This window comes from Podarcis pityusensis (genome assembly GCF_964106645.2).
Source record: "Podarcis pityusensis genome assembly, chromosome: 6".
Classification (NCBI taxonomy): Eukaryota; Metazoa; Chordata; class Lepidosauria; order Squamata; family Lacertidae; genus Podarcis; species Podarcis pityusensis.
In genome coordinates, this window is record NC_138030.1 from 72,869,090 (window position 1) to 72,894,604 (window position 25,515).

General features: G+C 39.2%; 1 protein-coding gene across 6 annotated transcripts in view; it reads right to left on the bottom strand.

The window, feature by feature from the left end:
- Positions 1 to 233: 233 nt before the first annotated feature.
- HFM1 (helicase for meiosis 1) overlaps positions 234 to 25,515 on the bottom strand; it is a 50,036-nt gene continuing 24,754 nt past the window's right edge. For 5 of the 6 annotated variants that reach the window (XM_081008527.1, XM_081008526.1, XM_081008525.1 and 2 more), the window contains exons 18-39: positions 25,167 to 25,300; positions 21,725 to 21,772; positions 20,495 to 20,575; positions 19,625 to 19,716; positions 17,845 to 17,951; positions 16,861 to 16,908; positions 16,178 to 16,275; positions 15,949 to 16,080; positions 14,671 to 14,756; positions 13,073 to 13,156; positions 11,693 to 11,850; positions 11,508 to 11,611; positions 10,162 to 10,314; positions 8,420 to 8,515; positions 6,599 to 6,717; positions 5,517 to 5,599; positions 5,284 to 5,381; positions 4,424 to 4,669; positions 3,603 to 3,693; positions 1,638 to 1,749; positions 1,072 to 1,211; positions 234 to 827 (exon numbers count right to left, since the gene is read on the bottom strand). In XM_081008527.1, coding sequence (XP_080864653.1) covers positions 764 to 827; positions 1,072 to 1,211; positions 1,638 to 1,749; positions 3,603 to 3,693; positions 4,424 to 4,669; positions 5,284 to 5,381; positions 5,517 to 5,599; positions 6,599 to 6,717; positions 8,420 to 8,515; positions 10,162 to 10,314; positions 11,508 to 11,611; positions 11,693 to 11,850; positions 13,073 to 13,156; positions 14,671 to 14,756; positions 15,949 to 16,080; positions 16,178 to 16,275; positions 16,861 to 16,908; positions 17,845 to 17,951; positions 19,625 to 19,716; positions 20,495 to 20,575; positions 21,725 to 21,772; positions 25,167 to 25,300 — 2,374 coding nt within the window. In that variant the 3' untranslated portion in view covers positions 234 to 763. The remainder of the gene's footprint in view (positions 828 to 1,071; positions 1,212 to 1,637; positions 1,750 to 3,602; positions 3,694 to 4,423; positions 4,670 to 5,283; positions 5,382 to 5,516; positions 5,600 to 6,598; positions 6,718 to 8,419; positions 8,516 to 10,161; positions 10,315 to 11,507; positions 11,612 to 11,692; positions 11,851 to 13,072; positions 13,157 to 14,670; positions 14,757 to 15,948; positions 16,081 to 16,177; positions 16,276 to 16,860; positions 16,909 to 17,844; positions 17,952 to 19,624; positions 19,717 to 20,494; positions 20,576 to 21,724; positions 21,773 to 25,166; positions 25,301 to 25,515) is intronic. The other variant, XM_081008528.1, reaches the window with a different exon arrangement.

Genomic DNA, 25,515 nt, shown 5'->3' on the forward strand with positions numbered 1-25,515 from the left:
AGCGGGGATCGGGTCCTCGAATCACAACCTGGACCCAATTTCTGCAGAGCTCTCGGATGGCAAAAACATTTGGTTGAATCCAAAGGCTCTGTTCTACACGCAGAAGGAGAGCTTTGCTCACTGAAAGATCCCTTTTGCTCTTAGAAGACTTTTTCTGTGAACTGAAATGCCTTCTATCCACTGAACGGACAGATTCTGATTATAGTACTTAAAAGAAAACAGAGGTTGCAAACTAACTTTATTCCATTTTATTTTAAAAACTCATTGTTTCACATAATGTATAGTCATTATAAAATCAGTTTAATGCGAATAACTGCCCAATAAAAAAAATCCTACCAAGAAGATATTTTTCCAGGGATAACACAGACATTGTTCACAAATGTATTTACCTAGGAAATGCATATTATACGGATAATCTTATTTCCAAGAATAAGACTGGGTATAATTTGAAACAAAACAAATAGCTTGGCTCAAAAACAATCCCCTTTAATAAAAGGCTTGCAAAGGGCTTTATCTTCTACAATATTATGAACAGAAACCTCATGTAAACAAAGTTATTTAAATAACTATTAAAGATGCATTCTACATTAAATACTGCAAGCAAACCGTATAGTATTCTGGTCATTACTGTATGTAGCAAAACTGACTATTAATGAACTGCTATACATCAAAAGTAGAAAATCCAGACGGGGTATTTGAAGATCTCATCCTCAAAATGAGTGCTTATGCTTCATCACCAGCAATGCACGTTTGTTTCCTGGTGTTAGAAAATGCCATCAAATATTCCAAGGTAAAGCTTAATTTCGTCATCATCAGAAAGCTGTTGCCTAGGAAAAAGAAAGCACCCAAGAAACATTTCGGTTTACTATACCAAACCTTGTAAGATCAGATTGTTTTATCTGCAGCACAATATATAGTGCTATTAAACCAAACTGTTGCATTAGAATACAATTATTTGCATAGAAAGCTCAAGAAAGTTACCTGCAATCTTATGACCTTTCTGAAATATCTATCTAGATACAATTATGCAGACCAAGCCCGGGCAGTACCTTCACAAATCATTTTCATTACCTGCGGTCAGCCTCTTCTGTCATTTTCTTCTTACTGATAAGAAAGTTCTCCTTTCCAGTAACTTGGCAAGAACCTGAGGTTGTAATCAACCGTACAGGTTTCGGTTTTTGTGGGAGATTATATTCTTCACGAAAGCCAAACTGTAATGCAAAAATCACAAGAAGAAATGTGGATTTCAAAGCAAGTGGCCCTATCATTCCAAAAGTGTAATTTACACAAGGAATATCACCTACATTTTATTGTCCTATTGTGGGTATTATTCAGAATGCCAGGTTAAAGAATTTACAAGCACAGGTTTTAAGACTATATAAGATTAGGTTTAAGACACAATGTGTTTGTGCTAGCAAACAAGTGATTCCAAGCAACAATCATTAGTCTGTTGGAAGCATGATAAACTGATCTGGAATATTGCTCTGTACAAACATGGGTCAAAGCCAGGGTGGTCTGAGATGTTTTGCTACTCTAGGAAAAACATTTTGAGCAGACACACAAAATATGCATGTCAGCATACATACAATGAACAGATAATTAGAAAGCAAGATGATCAGATATCTACTTTCACTTACAATATTTTTATTGCCATATTCAGCAAGTGGTTTCACATTTGATGGTGGAGTTAATGACGGAGAGGTGGATTTTGGCAGGCAGATATCAGGTTTCTCTTTAAATATGGAAAAACTAAAAAAGAAAAAGAACCCAAAGCAAAATTAAATGTTTGGAAATGAAACCAGAAAACGAGACTTTATATAGTTTAAAAGTGTGGCAAGACACTGGTAAAATGAGTGATGCCATCCTTTTAGGGCACTTTTATTTTTAGCATAGAAAATATTCATATTCTGGGAAGATGTAGAAAACACAGACATTCTTTTTATATTTACCCATATTTAGGACATTTCTGCAAAGAGCTTATTTACAACAGCCCCAGATCACCAAGAAGATACAGCTTTCATGGACTACAACAGCATGTGCTGGTCTTCAGCTCAGCCGAAATAGATAAATGTAAGATCACTGTTGACTGGGCAACCTACATGGTAGGTTCCATGTGTTGCCCTGTAAAAGTACCTCTCATGTCTCTCCGGACACTTGCATGCTGAATCTTTCTCTAAAGCACAGAAGTAGCTGTACAGAAATGTTCCACACCCACACACCGTTTCCATAGCAATTATCCTCTACAACAGGGGTGGCTAACCTGTGGCCAACCCTTCAGGTGTTGCTAGAAGCCCAGCCACCATGGCCATTGGTCAGGGATGGTGGGAGCTGTAGCCCAGCTGTATCTGGAAGGCCACAGGTTAGCCACCCCTGATATAGAATGGTGTGTGTGCTCTAGGAATGTTTGGTTCTGAAAGGCGCTTTCCTCACATATTCATACAGAGATGTGAATTCAAATTCTGGGCTTAGGTAACAAATCTCAGTAACCGCCAGTCCCCTTAAGTGACTGTGGGAACTGGTGCTCACTGGGCCTACTTGAGGTGTTTTAAATGCTCTCACTCACATACCAGGCTGCTGGCGAAGGGCTTAAACAGAAAGCCCTCCCAGATAGGAGCAATCAAGTTTCCTCAGCCAGGCCTTGAAAGATCAGTCCAGAACATCAGGTGGAGTTGGCAAAAGATTGGCCTGAGGAGTATCTTTGGTTAGGCAGCTGTACAGAAGGGCGCAAATAGAGACAGAAGCAGAGCATCCAAAACCAGGACCGGTCCCACCCAGCACATCTTTGCTCCACTAAGGGCAAGCCTCACACTGTTAAGTGTCTTCCAGTAGAGTCCATTTCAAATGAAGGCGTGCAGGCGAATGAGAAGCCTTGAGCAGCTGGCACACCAATGCAGAACAGGATTCAGATTCCTCTCTGAATCACTGATTTTAATTGCAGTCTAAGGATCAAGAGCCCAGAAACATGTCTTTGTCCTCAGGGAGGTCAGCAAATTGTTCCCCTTTGGGCTGTGTTTGAAGTGAAGACTGCTGGTGTTCTCTTCATTGAAGACACTTAGGTTCAACAGTATAATATACTGCTATTTAAAAGCATTCCCATCATTGAACTCTGCATATTGCAGAGTCCATTTCCTTCTCTCCAGAATCAGATGGGTTTAAACAAGGCAGACCCTTAGTTCTCCCACCTGTTAGGATCTGGGCTTTTCCAAATCTTAAAAGGCATTACCCTGTTAGGACTTTTTTATTAGGAGCAAGAAGGAGAAAAAAAATGTATTGAGCAGTCCTATTTATTTGAGAAAATAGAAGAAACATACTATACAGACACAGCTACATTACGTAAGAAACTATTGCACAGCATCACTTTGCAAAGTTTTCCGAATCAATAAAAATGTGTTTCCTCATTATTCAGGGTTTTCCATTTTAGTGCCCTTAATCCAAAATTCTTGTAACAGTTTGCAGGCAATGATAAATATATAAGGATTGGCTCCACCACTGCACCTGGATGGCGCCAACCTGCCTCTCTTAGCCAGGTAAGCAATGCCACTTTGCCCTGTCAGCTGCTACTGGATTGTGTGTATGCACTATTGGCACCGGCTTACACGTACCTTTTTAAAAGTGCACCAGGAGATTTGCTTTGTGCAGTTTGGTTCTGGGTGTTCTGGAAGCATGTATTTATAGATCCCAGATGAGAAGATTCTAAAACATAAAAACAACCCAAAACAACTTTCAGGTGGAAAGCAAACGTAACTGAAGCACTATCTTAAGGTTTTACTACTCCAAACAAAAGCAAATTAATCAGATATGCAAAGCTGCTTCTCCAGTTATATTTTGCAAACAAAATGGGACCAATTTCCCGTGAATTTTTATCTAAAAATTCAAGAGATGAAAAGAGGAAGCATTACTAACAACTGGCAAAGCAACCCCAAACCCCATATACTGGAGTCCGACTGCCACCCCACTGAAATAACACTCATGGATATCTCAGTGAGCGATCGACTACCGATGCTTCTTGCAGAGGCCAGCATCAAGTCCTGAAATGGACCTAATTCAAAAGGGGAGCTTGGATCCACTGGGTTCAGAGAAACCCTTGGGCCAGCCCTCCCCTTGCCATCAACCTGGAACTAGCAAAACTAAATTTCCTTCCTATTGGAACGAATAAATGAGTGTCAAAAACTGTGCAGGGAAGAAAAGTAAGTATGCTCCCCATCATCTCCTACCCTGGCTGGCATAAGCCAACAGAGCTTTGGAAGTAGCATCAATTTACCACTCCCCCATCCATTTATTATAGTGTCATACAGACTAAGTACTACAGCTTAACTTCTGGCATTCATCTTGAATATCACAAGCAAATTATGGTACCTTTCAAAAGCATGCAGTGATAACGGTTATTTTATACATAACTGTATGTTACATGCAGCTGCTTTACCTGAAGTGTTAGTTTTCGCCATATCAGTACAAAATGTGCTGGCGTCCACAAGGCTACTGTCATCGTAATCGCCCCAAATCTCATCTAACTCAAAGTTTACACTGAAAGGTTCTGAAAACAAAGAGCTGCTTTTATCGGCATCAGTCAAGTTATTATTTATTGAAGATTCTTTGAAATTTTCATGTGAAGGCATTGTCCAACAGCTCTTTTCATTCCAACTTGCAGGTTGCTTGCTTACAACAAAACCTATAATTGAGCATAATAAAAATACAGGTGAAAGAGTAAAATGATTTCTCACAAAGGGTTAAAAAAAAGCTAGAGAATTTGTTAAATTTATACAATAAGGCATGTGTCAACACTATTTTAGGGAATAGGTACACAGCAATAGGAATGTTTTTTAGGTCTGAGCTGCTTAATTCCATACTCATTATAAAATATATTCTAACTGCATTTGGATTACACAGGCTGCAAAAATTATTGCCAACTACTGATCCTAAAAATTCAAAACCATAAGGATGATCAAGAGACTGACTTTGAAATCAAGAGAGTTCTAGCATAATCAAATATATCATTTAGTCTCAGAATTCTACAAAAGCAAGAATGAGCTACGAACCAATTGACAACCAGGACAAAGATATCCCAATATTACCTGAATGTCACCCATCGAAAAGAAAAAGCTACAAGGAAATCTCAAGCTGTCAGAAAATGAAAAGCGAAACAAAACAGAGAAGTTTCAGCCAAAGGTAAGACATTTAAGTCACATTGATTGCAACTGAAATAATTTCTTCATTTGAAACCTCTGGTATTTTAAAACGCTTAACTTTCATTGGATTGAATCCTAGAATCCATTTACAACTTACCAGCCTCTTTGGAACCATCAGATTCCAGTGGTAAACTTTCCTGGAGAACAGGATCATTCCTTTCTTCCAGCAACGGGGACCCTGAATGTTGTAAATACCTTCATAAAAGCAGGCAAAATCACAGGAAAGGTGTAAATTAAATCTTATTTATATAGAAAATATACTTTGTGCTTGTTGATATTAAAATGAACAAGTAAACTGGGTGACAGACTATTTTTATGGCAGTACAGTACCTTGGCAATCTTGGAAGCAAAGATTTAGGAGTATAAGCAAATTGTTTAAGATCCACATTTTGAGATTTATTTGGCATCTGCATCTAAAATACAGGGAGAGATCATTACAATGGACATATATGATAGCATGGGTTTGGTTTATGTATGTACAAATAAACCTAGAAAATGAATACTTCTGACACCTTGTCAGGAATAGGAAAGTCATATATGAACAACATTATTTTTCCCCACTTTATGAGAGGTGTTTTTTATATGGTTGAGAAGGTGTATATTTTTTTTTAGGGGAGAAAACGAATTAAATGAACAAATTTAGTCAGCAGAAGCTTGGAACTATGCAAGCATGTCAACAAGCCCGGGCTGGCTGTAATCTATAGTTTGTTAACCATATTTCATTCCCTGTTATCAATTGTCCAAGTCATTCTCCTGCAAGGAAGGGAAGAGCAATTCCTCATTCCTATGTGTAACTCTGCAAAGGAGGATGAATGAATGGCAGTCCTACAGTGGTAGAACTATTCAGCTTTGAAACCTGAAGAAAGGTGGTGGGAATCATCCTGAAGTTGCTAACATATGGTCGAAAAGTCTTCACTCTGGCCAAGTTTTAATTCTACTGAGTTCTAATAAAAGTATGTTAACACAGCTATATTGTGTACCGTCTTTATTTGCAAATCTTGCATACCCAAATCAGGCAGCCAAACAATGTGTTACACTTGCATTCCAATCTTTAAGCTGTTCCATGATGAATAATTATTCCAGTCTTACAGCCTGATCCTAAATCAATTTTGCATGGAAATATATCCCAATGATTACAAATTATCTGAGAAAACTTACTTGAAAATAGGTCTTACTGCAATTTACAATAAAAGTTACTTTCAAAGAAGTTTGCTGGGATAGTTCCCATTAACAAGGTTGTCTTTCATCTTTTCTGGGCACCTTCTTAATCAATGCATATAGCTTTTCCTCTCTGCCAATTTCATAGCAAATGTTTGACAGCAGTAACCATATTACTAATAAAAATGTTAACTGGAAATAGACAGACATTCTGTTAACAAAGTGCAAGCAAAAGTATTTCTGCATCTGTGCACCTTTAATCGTTTGGCTGGGGGAATGGCAGATTCTGTGTTTCTGTTCCTCAAATCAGCGAGATATGAAGAAAACTTTGAATCTTTCCTCATCTCATATTTCTGTGCAACTCCAATTTTACCTTGAAAAAAGATAAGTCTACATGTTTTGTGTCTACTTTCTATTTGCATTCAATTAAAATTTTTATGCCATACAACGTTAGGAAGACAACATGGTAAGTTACAAAAATTTAAAAATATTCTTTGGTAATTCTGTATCTGAACAACCAAGACTGAACCTTTCTCTGTTTCTAAAGAGCAAAGTTGCATTGTTCTGCTGCATTTTCTGTATCAGAAAGCCATTCGTAAATCATGTTGTGCCCTTGTGTAATTTCACACCCAAGTTTCCTATAAATGTACATCCCATATTTTTTATTTGGCTAATAGTCTTTGATTACCAAGATCTATGTTACCTGTACAGATGGAAACACTGAATGGCAGTGAGGTCAGGGCTGCACAGGTGGACTAAAGAGGCACTGATAGGAGTACCATATTGGTTCCACTGGAGTCTTCAGAGCCCCCCCCCCATAGCATCCTGGTGTGCAGCATTGCTCCACCCACTACTGTGTAATGCTAAGCCAGGGATCTTTGTTTATTTCTCCCATGTGCAAGTGGGGAGCCGGGTGCAAAACAGCCCAACTCAGCATGGCTACAATAAACCATTAATTACGGAAATGTGCCACTTGGGCCTATATGTTCGTCAAGAAACCTATTTATTTCCAGTTAAATAAATCTGCATTATCCAATCTAAGGATTTATCACCGTTCTGCTATGGTCGCACATTAATGTATTTATTCTGTAGTCCAAAACATCTACAGAGGGCTAGTTTGGGGACAGGGTGTATAGACAGTCTTGTGGCTAAATGTTGATTGCGGGTGGGGCTCGCTGCTGGGATCCCGCTCTCCTCTATATACAGTGCCAACATTGAAGTCACAGCAAATTACAGAAGCCACGGGAAAGGAATGTGTCCCGAAGCGCTTCTTGAAGATACAAAGGAGCCCTCCTGCTCTTTATCCCAGTAGGCAGTTGACAGCTCTTGATTTTGTGACTGCTCTGCGGTGAATTTAATCCCAGCAGCAAAGGTGAAGTAATTCACCAAGTGATCTTTTGAGTGCTAGGCAGCAGTGGCCGGCTGCGTTTCAGACCTGCCTTCTCAATGCCATGCACTGCGGCAGTTTATCAAGAGGGGGAAGGCAAGGCAGTGGAAGCTCAGCACAGTGTTGCTTCAGTGGCGGGTTGCAGCAGTGGGAGCATCAGATTGGCTCTGCCGCTGCACCTGAACCGCACCAGGTTCTCAGTCTTGTCTTTCCCGCTCTTGGGTAAATCGCAGTGATGAGCGGCATTGGGGGTCAGCAACACAGCATCACCCCCAACACATCATAGATCATGCTGGGATAAGAAGAAGAGAAACGATTCTCCAGAAGTCCCTATAAACATCACTCTAATATATATTTATGTTTAAAAAAAACCAAAGGCATATATTTTGTAAAAGAAAAGTTATTCCTTTTATAAAAGCAGTATAAATTGCATATGATGCCGTATCCATTGTACGCTCATCCCTTGTTTTGCAGTGGCGTTCGTTCTAGAAGAACTTGTGAGACAATCTCCACATCCTTTCCTGTGTGTGCAGCCCCACATGTGATATTACCTCCAGCAAACCCACGTTCGAGGCTCATAAAAGTGTTCAGATGTGTGCAGAGCGGTGCACATTTCAATGCTCACATCAAAGGCTGGATCCTCCTCCCTTTCGCAGGTAAAGGTAGCCAAAAAATGAATGAAACTTACAGCAGTCATGTCCACATATTTCCTTATTTTTGCAGTGATGGTTGCATTTCCTATTCCCGTCCTTCATGCTGAGGTTCCCTTGGCTACGAGGGCCTCCTAAAGTAATATATACCTATTTTAAAATATTGATTATGTTGTTCATTAGGTGATATATGGCAGTGGGGTGGACCTTGGTTGATTTTGAGAGCATACATTATCCAAGTGATATTAGACATAATTTGAAAACGTGAACATGTAGAACAGTTGTTATGTACTTATCATGGACAATTTTTGATTGTCCCGTCAGTCAATTGCCTAAGAGGGTAGGCAATTCCAGAGGTAGTTAACCTATATTGCATGTTTGCTATCACTTAAAGTGAATTGTGAGTCTACCCTTAATATTTGCTCCTATACTATTTTAAAGTTTAATGTCATAGAAGAAAAGCTATAAAAGCCATAGAGCATGAATATTCTATTTATCGCAACTCAGTGGCAATAAATGTCCCACTGCAGTGATTGAGCCTTTCACTGGAAAAGCTGTTCCTAATCCCAACTGCCTGTAAATAAATGCCATTTAAAATTAACAGGATGTACTTTCAAACAAGTACATTCAGAAATGGGGTGCCATTAAGTATGTTACTTTAAGTCTATTTCATTTATTTATCAATTTAACCCCACCTCTTAAAACAAAGATGGGGCTCGGCTTATAATAATTAAAAGCAAAAGATTGTAAAATACCATTTAAAACGTTTAAGGAGCGACAAACAGAACAACAAAAATCCGGCAATTATACACAAAAAGAAACCTTCCCCAGATATACCCCCCAATGCCTGCTTAAAGGGTGGTCTTGGCATTTCTTTTTTGATGCTTTTCTTCTTGTCAACTCATCCCAGAGCCTCCAAGCAGCAATCAAAAAGGCACCATGCCCCCCCCCCCAAATTGTTTCTAGTTTCCTGCAAACTTGGAGCAGGGCATCAGTCCCTGCAGATAAGGGCTTTGTCCCAACATCCCTGAAGAAGACTTGGGAGCCAGCATGTTGGTGGAGTGGTTTTATTTATTGAAATATAACCTAAGATCTTCAAATCAACAGCCAACTAAACAGTGAAAGCAGATGAGTTTATTCATCGTATAAAAGGGGAAGCATCCTCTTGCAAACCCAGGGTATGTCAACTGCTACACACAGTGGCTTCCTGTGTGGCCCCCACCTCCATTTGCTAGGGCTGGCTCAAGACATTTTGGAACCCGAGGCAAACCACAAAATGGCACCCGCCTCTGCACCAGGGAAGAAGGAGTAAGTGAAGACCCGTGTCAGAAACAAGGAGGGTGGGGATAAAGATCTACATCAGGATCTGTTGTCCCTGTGGATCCTGCCTCCTGAGGTGGTTGCTTCACCTTGCCTCATGGTGGGCTGGTCCTGGGTCAGAGCAGGCTTAAATTGCCAAGGTACAATTGCCAAGTTAAGTGATTGGTCACTTATCCTGGTGATCTCCTTGCTCCCCCCCCCCCTTTAGGGAATCTATTGGAGTCTGCTTCAGGTAAGGGATGGGGTGTGGGGGATGAATTTGTCCCTGTGGCAGGAGCGCCATTGTGCAAGAAAAGGCATCCTCTGAGATTATGCTGCACTTTCATTTGTTTGCAATCAACATTTTAAAGCCAATTCACACATTATGCAAGATTGCACTGGGATTTGCTATCAAGTATATATGCAACTGTATCCAACCCTGCCTCTCAGATCTGTTATTTAGTACGGAACTATCACTTACCTTTACTGATTTCTGCTGTTGCTGATCCTTCTGAGGAAGTCTGATTGGATGAACATTCACTTTTTAATGTTCCATGTACGCTCACCATTTCATTTCCAAACCTCTTTGGTCCAAGATAAAATGCCTTAAATTTTTTCTGGATATCTAGTCCAACTGTTGCAGAAAATATACATGTATGTATGTATGATTTATTGAGTTATCAAATATGTCTGTATTTATATAATTCGGCTCCCTTAATAAATTGAAAGATTAAAATACCAAAAGAATGCTATGACCCAAGTGCAAAGGAGACCGATGTCAGACCAACAGCTACTCTCCAGAGTCTTTCCTTCACCAGCTTATTTTTTTATCTAAATATAATGGCCACTTACCTCCTTCCCGTGTAAGCGGCGGTCGTGGCCAGACGCAGTGCCTCCCTCAACTCACTCCGTGGCACCTTGCCATTTTTGGCGATTTAGGCCTTGGACGGAATCCTATAGTCTTTCATCCAATTAGGGTAGGGAGGGAAGTGGTATTCATCCCACCCCATATCCTGAGGCGGTGATTACAGGGTACCCCATTAGAGGGGTCTGGAGGGAAGTCTCTGTCCAAAGAGCCAGTTGCGTAGGGCTAGCGGGCCATAGGGCTTCCCTTAGCATTTAGGGGGCCAGCTGCGTAAACCTGTGTTTTGCGATGGACCCACCTTCCCAAATACACCATGTCATGCCTCAGACCCCCAGCAGGGGGCTGAGAGGGATACATGCCCAATGCCTATGCCAAAGCTCCCTACATCTGAAATCAATAGAGTTGTGGCCATTTCAGTTGTCGTGTCCATTTTCACTTTTTAAAATATGGCATGTTAGATGCTAAAATTGCAACAATTCTGATTTATGGTGTGAGCTGAACAGTCTTTTTCAAGCAGAAAATGCTGCAGACATCACTGAAACAGCTTGCACAAAGCGGTATTTAAGGCAGTGGAAACAAATTGAATCCAGTATTCTCATGACAGCTTTGGAGTTTTATCATATAGAGGTTAAAATCAGCACAACATTGGATCAGAAGCTGATTTTGAATATGCAAACATGTTGTTTGCAATTTACCTTCCCACACCTTTATGTGTTTTACCACTGAGCCACGGTTCCACCCCCTGAATAGAGCTACAGGTCAAATGAATGTGGTCTGCTTCCTACTGGTTACATCAGTCAGTGGGGCAGCAGATAGAAAAGGAGAGCATAGTTATGCAATTTTAAGTCAAGGGAGCTAAGTCTGGATACAATCCGTTAAGTTTGCAATATATTATAGAAATAGAATGCAGTTTTACTTGAACAGAATTGGTTTTAAGACTTACATCACATAAATTAACTTACCATATTCAGAACTGATTAGATTTATGCTAAGCTCTTCAGACTTAACAGCTCTTCTCACTTCAACCTTTTTAGTCCAATTTCCAATTTTCAGCAAAGCGGAATCCCTGCAAAGTATCAATATACTATATTAAATATGCACAAATGGGCAATTTTTTAAAGTTTTAAAATGATTTGAGTATACTCACGTAATCTTTTGCTTAAAAACCACCTGATTATCATTATCTCCTATTATTAAGGTCACGTAGTGAAAATCTGGGGCAGTTCTCTTTGTCTGTAGCTGTTCAAAGTTCTTTAATATGACCGTCACTAGAATTTCAGCTACGGCTTCACTGTATTTTGTTAGCTTGAAAAAGATACATATTTTTAAAATAATACTAGTTTTTCACCTATTTCAAAATGTAGAAATACAGTTTTACTTTGTATATATTGGCTGGGTTCAAACATACTGCTAAAGTATGATTTAATGTTGTAAACGCCGGCATTTGGCTCTGACACACCCCATTCCCCTCTCCTCCAGGTTGGCCACAAGGAGATGCAAAACGTTTACTTCTGCTTTCAGATAACCAATATTTGTTTTGTGAAGTGCAAATCCAGTATTGTGTTTAGTCTTAATTAGGGTTAAGGAAACAAGTCAACTGCAAAAGGTTGTTTCTGATCCTGAGTTTCTTCCCTAAACCATAGTTCAGACTACACCAAACCATGGTTAGTTCAAAACAGTGCCTTTTACACACAGAGCATGAAGGTTTGAGAAGGGCTTCTCTCTATATATGTGACAATGTGCTTAGAAGTCTCTACTTGATCAGGAATCCTGATAAGACAAGGTCCCCAGTTGCTTCTACATGCATTCTGTTGAACCCAGAAGTGGCCCCCTTCAGACCTTCACAATTAGCATGGAAAGTTCAGAGAGGAGCCTTGGCATGAGGATATTGGGTCCTGGGCTTCTTTCTGCATCCCTGCCCCTACACATAACCCTCACATGTTCAGCCAAATCCTGCAAGAGGGCATTATTTGACAGTTTATAGGCTGTGGGAGAAACTGAGAGTCCTACCCAGAAACTTATCTACCCTAAGCTACCATTGTATTGAGCTAGGTATTGTGCCTAATCCAATATTGATCTACCACCTAATTTTTTGCTTCTTAATTCTCCCTGTAGTTTCCTTTCTATGTGTATACTGCAAACATGAGGAAATCTGCACAAGCAGAAAATGGAACAAATGAGAGATTACAAGAAACAGGGACCACGGTGCAGACAAAATCTTACAGAAAAATCAACATGTCTTAGGTTTACTTTTCCAATTTATAATTATAAGATCTTCTCTATAGGCTCCTTATTCCTCCTCCTCTCCAAGTTAGCACATTTCATTCCTACAAAATCACTGTAAACCTAGGAATTCTTAGCTTGAGGACCTTCTTTGTAATTATTGAGGGCACTACACATGTCATGAAAGTTAAATAACCGAACCGATCTTTGTGAAATTTAGGAACAGAGTTTTATTTAACCTTCTCTATACAACTGTTTTGGAGGTGAAGGGCAGAACAAAAATGCAATTAGGCCATTCTATTACCTGCTCTACAGTAAGTTCATATTTTGGAAGGTGTGCTACCGATTCTTTAATTTGATTTCCAAAAGGAGGGTGCCTATTCAAAATCTGGAAATTTAATTTCAGAAAGAGTTCATATTAATTCAGTATGCATTGATTTTGAAACATCCTAATACAAAATAGCATCGATTTGAGAAAGATTGTCCCCCTGATATTATCATTGCTAACCATTTCCCCATAATGCATCAAAATAGTAAAAACATTATTTTGGGATATTTTAATTAAACTGTTCGCTGACAAATGTTAGATTATTGATTGATTGATTGATTGTCTGCCTTTCTCCCAAGTTGGGATAGAAGGCAGCTTACATATACTAAATAACACTATATATAGTATATTTTATAGTATCAAACACTATAAAAAGTAATACAAACAAACCAGGGAAAAGTAGTTAAAATGCAATAAAACACATTTATAACAGCCATTAAAATACTGATAGCTCAGACAGCAGCCTAGTAATAATATCTGCTGCACATAATTTTCAATGGCCTGTTTAAATAGGAAGATCTTAGCATGCCGGAGGACCGATAACAAAGAGAGAGCCAATCTAACTTCTCTAGAGAGGGAATTCCACAACAAGACAGTAGCCACAGAAAAGGCTGTTTGTTGTGTAACCACTAATTGTGCCTCTGAAGTTGATGGGACCAAGAGAAGGTGCTCACCCGAAGAGCTTAGCACCTGGGCTGGTTTGTAAAGAAAAATATGAACTTTCAGTTAAGCTGGGCCCACGTTATCTGGGGCTTTTATAGGTCATGAATTGTGCCTGGAAAGGGACCAGGAGCCAGTGAAGTTGTTCTAACAAAAGAGCGACATGCTCTCCGTTAGCAGCCGTAGTCAACAGTCTGGCTGCAGCCGTCCAGACCAGCTGAAACTTTCAAACATTTTTCAAATGCAGCTCAATATACAGTACATTACAGTAGTCCAATCAGGATGCAACCCAGGGATCAGTCATCATGGCTAGGAATTAATGCAGCTGACACATGAGCTATAATTGTGCAAACATATACTTGGACACCATTGAAACCTGGGCAAAATCCAGGAGTATACTTAAACTACGAGTCTCCAAGAGAAGTGTAACCCCACCCAACACAGGATGAATCGTTATTTCTTTATCTGCCTTCTGACTGATCAAGAGTGCCTCTGTCGTGTCTGATTAAGTCTCAGATTGTTCACCTTCATTCAGTCTGTTACTGACATCAGAGGCAGGTTCCTTGGATTTTGATGGAAAAGATAGAAGGATAAAATACCCTAACAGCCTGCTTTTTCACTAGCCTCCAGTAACTGCAATCTACAGGGCCCTTATACGTGCTTACAAAAATAATAATAATAATCAGCCAGTCTTTTATTCAAGTGATTGTATTTGGTACCACAAACAATGACAGTACAGTGGAAGCAAGAAAATATATGACAACGACTTGTCTCGCTCATTCTGCTCCAAGCTCATTTTCCAACCTACATCCAAGCAATCACTGACTGTCTGTGGTGTCATTATTGCTTTCCCCTTCTGCCAATTAAACATACTTAAACAAAATTGTAAAATAGGCAGATGATAAAATAAATACCAATTCAAGTTCCCTTGCATTTATATCTTCTATTTTTTCAAAGGATACCAGACCAGCGCTCATCATTGCACTTGACAGTGTCATACCTGTTGAAAATCGCAGTCTTAATTGGTTTTTGTTTTGTTTTTTGTTTTACTAATAGCATTTTCTTATAAATACTGTAGTAAATAATAAATTATCATTATCTTCACCAAAGGCAAGCAAATATAAAATGGCATTTAAAATACATTTGAAGAGGGTTACACCAAATAGATCTCAAAACATTGGCACAATTCTCCTTCAAGTTTCATTTTCTGAACAGACTTATGCAAGAAGTAAAAATTAAAGACAAAAACCTTATAGCAATGGCCATCAATTATAGGTGGATTATGAGAAACAGAGATGGATTGCTGAATTTCTGTCACAATTTGCCATGTTGCTGGCATGCACCTGTCATAGTTCAAAGTTCTGGCTATAGGAGGTAAAGATCAAACTTCTGCCTATTTAGAACAAGGGCTGACTTGACTGATTTACACTGAAATCCTGTGCATATTTACCATAAGTCCAACTGGGCTCAATGGAGCTTACGCCCAAGGATTGGATGCCTAATCTACTACATGTGCCTTTTCCACTTTCTGCGTGTGTTAATTCTTGCCAGTATCAAATTGCGCTCAGGCCAAAAGCAAAGGCTGGGATCCAAAGAGATGCTGTGAGCACGCTCAAGTGCATATGTTCATACATTGAAGCATCTCTGGTTTTCTTTTCCAATTGCTGCTTTTTGTGTACAAATAGAGACTGCTGCAGCATCTCCCCATGTCTGGGAGTCAGCTGTTTTAAAAAGAGGTCTCATTTCTTAGGTGTGTCAGAAGCCTCAGTAAGGCACCATCATTTAAAGCAGTATCAATTTAAACAGTTATGGCTTCTCCCAGCTATGGAATTCTGGGAACTATCATTTGTTAAGGGTTCTAAGAAGTTGTTAGCAGACTTCTATTCCCTTCACAGAGCTCCAGTTCTTAGAGTGGTTTAACAGTGAATCTCTCTTCCCATGGACCTCAGGCTACTGTAGATGACCCTCAGGGTCCCTTCCAACTCTATACAATTCCATTATTCTTTTGAGGAATCCATGGCTGTTTAAAGTGATAATGATACTGCTTTAGTTATACAGTGTGGTTGGGACCTAAGATGCAGAAATTCCCCATATGACCCTTTGAACTCCGCAACAAATATTGGGCGTGGGGTGTTATATATCGTAACTGAGTTCACTATATATTGTACTTTCTTGTTGACTGTAGTACCTACCAATTTTTTCAAGTTGCTTAGATACATACAGTGAGTTTTCCCAAAGTCTACACCTGAAGCACTTGGCTAAAATCAGAGAGCTTAATAATGCAATAAAGTTGTTTTGACGGGAGGCCAGAAATTCAGACAACCCTGCACAAGACAACAAACATACAGGTGAGGGGAGGGGAATCTTGCAAGACAGACTGTTTTTAAATAATCCAAAAGTAAAAATGATCTTTTATCATACATTTTGTAAGCCTTATGCCATTTCTGAAAATCTTCCCTATATCTTGTGTCAATGTGAAATCTTGTATGGGAATGCATCCTAGATGCGCCTGAATAAGACTGCAAAAGAAATAGTGAATCATTCAAATTATCAAAACAGATTTTAAACATTTCAGTCATGTCAGCTACTGAAGGGGGGGGGAATCAAGGTCAGGATAAAATCTAGAGTATATAGAAAGCTAAGAAGTGATTTTACAGGATATGCACAACTTGAAGATTTAACATACAGAATAAGAGAGCAAGAAGAACATACGCTTAAAGAAAACTGGAAAACATTTATTGAGTATATGGAAAATAACTGTATACAGCTGAAAACGCTGGCAGCATTAAGGTAAATTCAAAGGAGTAAATAATTTTTGATGGATGTTAAAGGGGAAAACTGATTGAAATGGTTATAGTAAAATATGCAGGTATGTACAATATGTAAAATGAACCATGGATAGTGAAAAGGGGAAGCGATTAGATATTTTAAAGTTTGCAAAATGTTTATTTAAAATTGTAAAATTGAAAATTTAATGAAAATTATTATATATAAAAAAGAAGTGATTCTTCAGGAATAATTGACCTAGAATTTTATCATTGTCTTAAGTAGCAGCGAGTGGCTGCTCTATTTCTCTTTTAAAATAGGAGAGCCTAAATGCTTACCAATTCACTTTCATTTCTCTTGTTTTTATCTTTCCTTCCATTGGATATCTGTATATGAAACACAACATATCACTTTTCCTTCCATAAGACTGGGACCTTACTCCCATCTTAATGGTCCAATGACAAACAATGGCTTCAAATGTGACACACTGTCTAGCCTGTAGGAACTATCAGCAATGTACATCTAGAATGATCACATGCAATGATATATACATGATTGTTTTAGTTAGTGACCTACACAAGGCCTGAAGAATTAAGAGATCCACAAAGCCAAATGCAGCCCACCAGCCATAAATGGTTCTATAATGCTCCTGGTATTGCTGCTTACCTGGAGCAAACAATGGGATGATCAAGCACCTGACAGGCCACTTTGCCGGGACTGCATTTGACTTATTGTGTCACTAATTGTAGAAGCCAGTTTTAAGTACACGTAAACGAAGTTCTGCTGAAATCAGAATAACTTAAGACACAGTTCATGCACTAGACCTAAGAAGAACCTACACATGGGCAGAAAAGTTGATTAGATGTAGCAACTGTCGGTTTGGACAAGTGCTAACTAAAAGCAGTCACACAGCCTGAGTCCAGTTCTTTCAGTGTGTCTCCCCCCCCCCCCCATCACACACACACCAGTTGACGCTCCAGCATGCACTAAGGTTCTTCTTGCACCATGAGGGGGAAACAAAGAATTGCGAAATTTCAGTGATTTCCTTGTTTTGTCATTTCTTTGAAGAATGAGTGAGGGGTAGCAGCAAAGGAAGGGTGTTGGCATGGTGCTCTCAAGCGGATTGTAATACCTGTCAGAACAAGTAGTTGCTACACCCAGCCAAATGTTGACCATATGTAGTTTCTTCTTACATCTCCTGTGGCAACTGGAATTAGTAGTATTTGAAATTGTGATTTTAAACCTATGTAACTGTGTGCAGGACAGCAACAGTGGTCTATAATCAAAATTAAACTTTATTTTTTGAACATATCACCTTGTACCTTATGCTTATCCTGTTCTTGTCTTTATTCAAAGTATTCAGTATTTTTTTCTCATTTGTTCTTAACTTGATGTCTGAAAATTCATTGCAGCTGGAGATCAATGTGACCTGCAATAGTTTCTTTCATTTATTCAAAATTCTCCCATCTTGGCCTTTTCTAAACATTTAAATTATATTTTAAGCACAGCAGTATTACTTTTGATACCTCATAAGGCCTTTCAGGACTGCTAGCACAATCAAACCAGAAAAGTATGATTGGGGTTGCCCTGAAAACTAGGATTGCAAACCAGGATTAAATTATTGTGTTCAATGTTCAATTGTACAGCTAAATGCAAACCACAGTGTGTAAACCGTATATTGTTCATGTGTATGAAACCTGGGATGGATCTACACACAGGGGAAAAAACCACTATAAATAAGTCAGAAATTAAATCGTTATAGCAAAGGGGAAAAAACCTTATGGAAAATCACATACAATAATTTCCTGCTCTCTTGCACCAGCTGGTGTTGCATGTTTATAACGCATTCAAATCGCTGTTTCTTTGCTAATGTAGCTGAGTCGCTGGTTAGGAAATCAGCCCTTTACAATATATTTCTAGCATATACAGGACAGACTACAAGGAGTGATCAGTGGCTAGGCCAGAACCACATCAGTATAAACAAGCAAAGAAAAATAAATTAAGTCAGAATGAGATAGATGGGGGGGGGGGATTGTACCCACTCCAAAACTAATGTAAAATGATTATTTTAAGAAGTTTAATTGGGAAGTGTTGCAATATCTGATTTACGAAGTTTGGCAAATGGTGGGAGGAACTTTTTATAAAATATACTGTGGTAATATGAATGGACTAATTAATTAATTAATTAGTAAAATTTCTTAACCACCTTTCACCACATTTCACCATAAGGTCCCAGGCTGGGTTATAGCTATTTAATCTACCATTACAAAAACAGATAAAAGAAATTCTAAAACAGGTACAGTGGTACCTCAGGTTACAGATGCTTCAGGTTATGGACGCTTAGGGTTACAGACGTTGCTAACCCAGAAATAGTACCTTGGGTTAAGAACTTTGCTTCAGGATGAGAACAGAAATTGCGCAGCGGCGGCAGTGGGAGGCTCCATTAGCTAAAGTGGTACCTCAGGTTAAGAACAGTTTCAGGTTAAGAACGGACCTCCGGAACAAATTAAGTTCTTAACCCGAGGTACCACTGTAACGCTATTCCTAATGGAACACAACAGGGTTGGATTCAGGCTTAGCCATGGGATTTAAGTCTTCATGACTATGTAAAGTATAAATTTAAAATGGGATTATATGGAACAGCTGGGATCCAAAAGTGCCCTTCTGCTAGTAGAAAGTCTCGCCTGATTTCAGAACGGTCACTTAGCGTACCTCCTCGGTGAGCGGTGGTTGCGGCCCGACGCAGCGCTTCCCTTGCTGCTTGGATGCAATGTGCTACTTTGAGCGCAGTACATCCCCCTCGGCCACCGTGGAGGCTCACGGGTTCCCGCCTAATCCACTGATTCAAAAGAGGCAATCCGCAGCAGCCTTAGGGGGGCATGGCTCAACAAACGGACCTGTGGGAGTCAGGCTTCACTCAGGTCCGCTCAGCAACTGTAAGTCCCAGTCATCCCTGCCCTCCTCATCTAGTATGCCTGGTACAATGTGATGCTACACTACAAGATGCCTTCCACCAGCTTGCGCAAGAGCTAACGAAACAGCAACAAACCCTTTCCTCCTTCTGCTCACGATATTCATATTTCATTTGTGTAACAAAATTACCAGTTCTTGTAAAGTCTTGTTTCCACGAATCGTAAAACACTTTTTCATGGTGTCAAATGCAATATAATACCAAGCCATTAGTCGTCCAGTTTCTGTAGGAAAAGAAATATAAAGCACTTAGCACTCTGGTGAGTCAGGTGTAGTGTTCCATCCATTTTTCTCCCTGCATATCATAACCCTGAGCAGACTTACCAGTTTTTAATTACTCACCTTTAGAGAGCGGAGACAACACATCATTAAGCAGATTTAACAACAGTACTGTGGCTTGCTCCGATAACAGAATTTCAAGTATTAATATTAAAGGGAAAAATTGTTCCCATTTACAACTATGAAATCACTGAACTGACATAAAAGCTTTCCATGCTCTCAAATTAGCATAAAGTGGCAGAGGGACACTTCTCCCAACAATGTACTTCAGCAGTATCAACAGTTCTGTCTGGCCTGGCCTAATGACCATGTCTATCTTGGGAACCAATATGGGCATTATTGCAGCTTTCACATTCTTTGCTGCCTAATGACTAATTCTGTGGCTGAACTCCACAATCCTCAGAAGAACTTTGAGCACTAGTGGGACAATTTAATCCTGAATGTGTTTTAAACCACAGCCTTTGGGCATGTATTTACTGGCACCAGTTCTTAACATCTTAATGCACCTGATTTGAAGCCATTTTCTATTTTCTCTAGTACACGCTTGCAACATAGATGTGTCAGCAAGAGGCTGCTCTTATCATGGAAATCGTAAGGAATGACAGGAAAGGAACCCCTAAAATATCTAGGGCCCTAGCCATAACAGAGGCAGTGCCCTATCCAGAAAACATTCTAAACACTAAAAAAAATAAGCTTCTCACTTTTGTAAGTTTTAAGTATTACCTGTTGGCTTGAAATAGAGTTTATCATCCATCTTGATCAAATCAAATGCAGATAAATCATTCAAGTTCTTCAAACATAATTCTGTTCAAGTAGGAGAAATAATTGTTAGTACATGTAGGGGAAAAAGTTTGGTACGTACCTAAGGCCACGTTCCAGCTAAAATTAAGCACTTTTGGGTCTCATGGAATTTGATATGAAATTTAAACAAGCTTAAGTCTTCTATTGATATCAATACAAGTTTAAAATTGGCAAGTAGTAGTTGCTGGACTGTGCTCTCAATAACTAACATATTTTAATCAAACCCTTGGTGAGTTAGGGACTTCCCCTGCATGTGAAGACAGGCTCCTGCAGATTGAGCAGACAAGAATAATACTGGGTCCAACAGTCAAGAAGGCCATTACTGCACATGTTGCAGAAAGAAGTGAGGGGCAGATGGGGCTCGTCAACCTGAGAAGGTAGCCCATCTAGGAGAAGGAAAACTCTGGTCCTAAACCTCCTCTACCTTGAGGCATATCTTTGGGAGAAGAAAGGGCTAAGGAGTAAACTCTACATAAATCCAGAGTAGACTCCCTAAGATGATTGGATGGCATCTTGTATGCCTCCTTCTGCCATCTCCTGTAGACAAGCCGGTGCCAGATGTATTCCTTTGGAACACATCAGTGAGGCCAAGATGTGGGTCTTGTCTTCTGGGCAGCCCAGGACCTCCATACACACTGCCCAGGGTTGAGTCCCAGAGAGGTCACTTTGGTGCTGCAGCACACAATAGAAGTGGGAGGCAGCAATTACAAGTTACTGGTTTCTGCAGCCACAGCAGGTACTGTGATTCTCCAGTGGTTTAACTTCACCTTCAGATGTGCATTCCATTGTTTCTCAAGACAGATGGATGCCAACAATAACAAATCAAACAAGGTCCAGCTTAAACTTTTTAAAAAATGGTAAAGACCTTGCATGGTAACCTGCTGCCTATCTCAGCCATTTTTAAAATGCCTGTACTTTCATTTTACATCTTACTTTGTTGTGAGGAAAGCCGTAGATCTGAAATGGAATCTAGATAGATATGTCAGTCAGGTGAAAAGATTATTTAACAACTTACGCGAGTATTACCTGAACTTTGAACAAAGCTGCTACTGATAAATGGTATAAAGAAGAAAGGATGTACAGGCTTAATAGATCACATAGGAACTTATGTAAAATGCATGGTATTTTCAAGCATGGTGGAAAGTGTCTAACCTTGCAGTTTTGCTTCAATTCCACTTCTGTCCAATCCAGTTGGAAAACCTTCATCAATGGAAACATTTGCATTTGATTATGGCTTTAATTTGTAAGAACTCTCAGCTGTTATATGCACTAGAAATCTAAAAACAACATATTTATATAATGATTTATATATGGGGACCTACCAGCCATGAGAAATAAAGGGGTTTTTGAGATTTAAGATGCATCCAAGGCCATAGCCTGGCTGACTGCTCTTCAATTCTAACGGGGTGTCTGGTGGGCCCTGATGTGCCTAGTGGGTTATTCATGTTTCTAAGGTGCAGAACTATTGTGCTGTTTGTTGTATACGTTCTTCTGTCTTCTTCTGTCTCCTTTAGTAGTAGGCTGATTCTTGCTTGACCAAAAGTGGGGTGCTACTCAACCAGGACTTCTATAAGCTCCATTCAAAGGTATTGGTGCTTATACAGATTCAGTATTTAGTGAATTATATATTCAATCCCCAAATCTGGTTTAATGCTTTCTTAAATTTGTTGCTGTTACTGTTTATTTCATTTATGAATCACTTCCTATGAGGCATCTCTAAGTGATTTACAATGCAAAAAACACATATATGAAAGAATCACATATATAAAAGAGCTAGAACAAACTGTATACATAAACCCAATTTTTTTTGGCATAAAATATTACACAGATATATAATCAATCTCAAATCTAACATATATACTAATTGGGATAACAATATTCAATTAGCACCCAGAATTGGAGTTAAGTGGGCTGAATGGGGTTGTATATTCATTGTATTGTACATTTAAAACACATCCCTCTCCCCCACAAAAGAATTCTGTAGTTTGTAAGGGTGCTGGGAATAGTATCTCTGGGAGGGGTAAACTACAGTTCCCAGAATTCTTTGGGGGTGTTGTTCTCCTGTCACAGCTCTGAAACAGTCCTTTTTGTGTTGATGAACTATACCATACACTGATTATTTATGAGCACACAGCATAAGAAGCTGGAATAAGAATGAAAGCAAAGGCTTAGAAAAACCCTTATTTTTTGTTTTCCTAGCTTAAAATATCTGCCAATGCAGAATGTATTATTGCCTCCCAATGATATTTCTTCAGTGTCTTACTACATAAATAAATCAGAAGAAAACAATTGGATAAATCTTCATCCTGCAATTCTGTTGGCTCTAACAAATACTATATGCACCTTTGTTTTAAGGAGTAGCTTATTATTGTGATTGTTTTCCCATTTACTAATAAAATGGCTTCACCTGTATCTTGAAAGAATCAAAGTCAGTGTGAAAACAGATGTAGAGAAAGGTGCTAAATGTCCTAACTGCTATCATTTAAGGGCATTTCAACAAAGCAACTATTCCGTTTACCACTTCTTTCCTTTCTTTCACAGCTCTGAAAAGCAGATGTTCCATGTACAGAGAGATCCTACTGTGCTGAACACCCTAGAATGCCTTATGCTGTGGTGTTGACAGCAAGTAGGATCAGTGCAGAAGCAGAAACTCTGCCTTCAGGGGGGAAATAGATCTCTTTTCACTTGATAGGAAATGTTTTTCTGAATTTTAATGTTCTTTTTTGATCCTCTATAAAAACAAGTCTATTTAACAGAAAACTAGAAATGCCACACACTACTTCACAAAAGTGATTTGTCACACGGTGGTTAATAAATGTGAATTGTATTTCTTTTAAAAGCAGACTTGCGACTTCATACTGACAAGTGGAGGTGAAATGCCAGCACCACCTTTTTGTGTGCTCATTATGTTTCTATCAGCTACTGGGCCGTGTTCAAAGTCTTTTTACAAAGCCCTGAACAACTTGAGACTAGGTTGCCTGAGACCAGTTGCCCCTCTATTGATTATAAGATCACTTTGATCATTTGGGGAAATTTTACTCATGGAACCGCAGCCTACAGAATATTGCAAGGCATTTTCCACCATTGACTCTACACTGTGGAATGTCTTTCCCTCTGCTACACTGAAATGTTATCCATCCATTGCTTCAGAAATATTGTAACTACATATTTTTGCTCAGGATTTCCCTGACGTCTAATACCACACCCAGTTATTAGTGAATTTCTGTTTTTATTTGTTTTTAATGTTGTATATGTTGGTTTTCGGTAAAAAAGAAAAGAATAAAATATATGGTGTAATAAAAGGAAAATTGACTGAATGCCTAGATCAAGGCTCGGGACAAGTACTCTTTGGTGAGAGAGCCCCAGCAGAAATTTGAAATCACAAAACATGAAGCAAAGTAAAGCATGGAAATACAGGCTGTTAGAATTCCCTTCTAAGTTGTTTTCAAAGTTCCCCACTTCCCCTAGCATAGAAAGAGACCACGTTTTTAGGATGTCAAAAATGGTTTACTTACAAACTCTTCAAAGGTCATATTCATGTGCTATTCCATACAGCAGCAAAAAAAAGACAGGTAGTATAACTTATGTTCCAAAATGGTAAATGTTTCTAAATCATTTGTACAGAAACACAAATATGGCTTGCTTAAGTCACACAACATCCAGCTTAGACCTCCTCACTGGTAGGGTTCACATGGCAGAATGGAGAACAAAGAGTTTACTAACCCTTCCTCCCAAGGTGAGGGGGAATGACGTAGCTAAGCCTGGCAGAATAGCTTACTCTATGGTCTTAACGCCTTCATGCATTAATTAGAGTTAAGCATGTTGGTTGTATGAAGCTGATTTATCCCACAGTATCTCTATGCTCTACTCCACTACTTCAGCCTTGTTGCTAGATCCCCCTGGTGTTCATCCACTATGCCTGTATCTGTCCTTTTTGGCTTTCTCAGAAATATTCTGATCTACTGGCTTCTGCAGTTTCTTCCAAACAGAAGCCAATACTGTACTCATGGATGTGGCATCCAGTAGCTACAGGTTATGTAGATGACCTCTTGCAGCTAACCATTTTGCTTCCATTGCACATTAGCCTACTGGGAGAGTCTCTCTTTTCAAGGGAAGGGAAGGGAAGGGAAGGGAAGGGAAGGGAAGGGAAGGGAAGGGATAAAGTAAAAAATAAATAAAGCTAGCTGAAGAGACAAATATTAACACAGAAGATTTAAAGTCTTGATATTCATCAGAAAGCGCTAAGAGAACTTCAGGCTTTGTTATTATAAGATATGCACAGAACTTGAAAAGGGGGCATATTAGGAAGACAAATGCAATGACGCTGGTATATGTGATTATGACAAAATGAGGTAGAAAGGATTTGAGCACAACTCATGAAAAGGCTTCAAAAGTTTTCATTGCCAAAATCTCTACTGAAAATGAGAACTCATATAAGACAAAAGAAGATGCCACTAATCTTTCCTGTAATTTCTCAATATACCTAATTTATTTCCCAAGATGTGACTATTTTATTGCAACAGACCTTATTATGCCAAATCGTAGCATGTTTTAATTGAACACTGAGGTCCAGAAAACGTTAAGAGTAACCAACCATAGTGAGCTGGATTCTTCAAAGCTCTGATGTAAAGGAAAGTTGATCGTATCCATTCCAAAGCTATGTTCACATCCGTGATGGTGTGGAGCACAATTTCAGCATTTAAGTGTTCAATGAGTTGTGTGTGCAGACTAAGAAAACCAGAAAGCAAATGCATACAAATGAAACATACTAAAAGTCTTCCAGTGGCAAGCAGTACATTGCATTCTTAAAATAGATTAGGCAACTAGAGGTTTGGGGGCAAAATCCATCACCTCCATCTTCCCATCTGGCTACTAGAATAGCCCTCAATTCCAGGAATCACCACACTCCTCTATTATGTTGAGGCTCTATAAATTCCTTTACC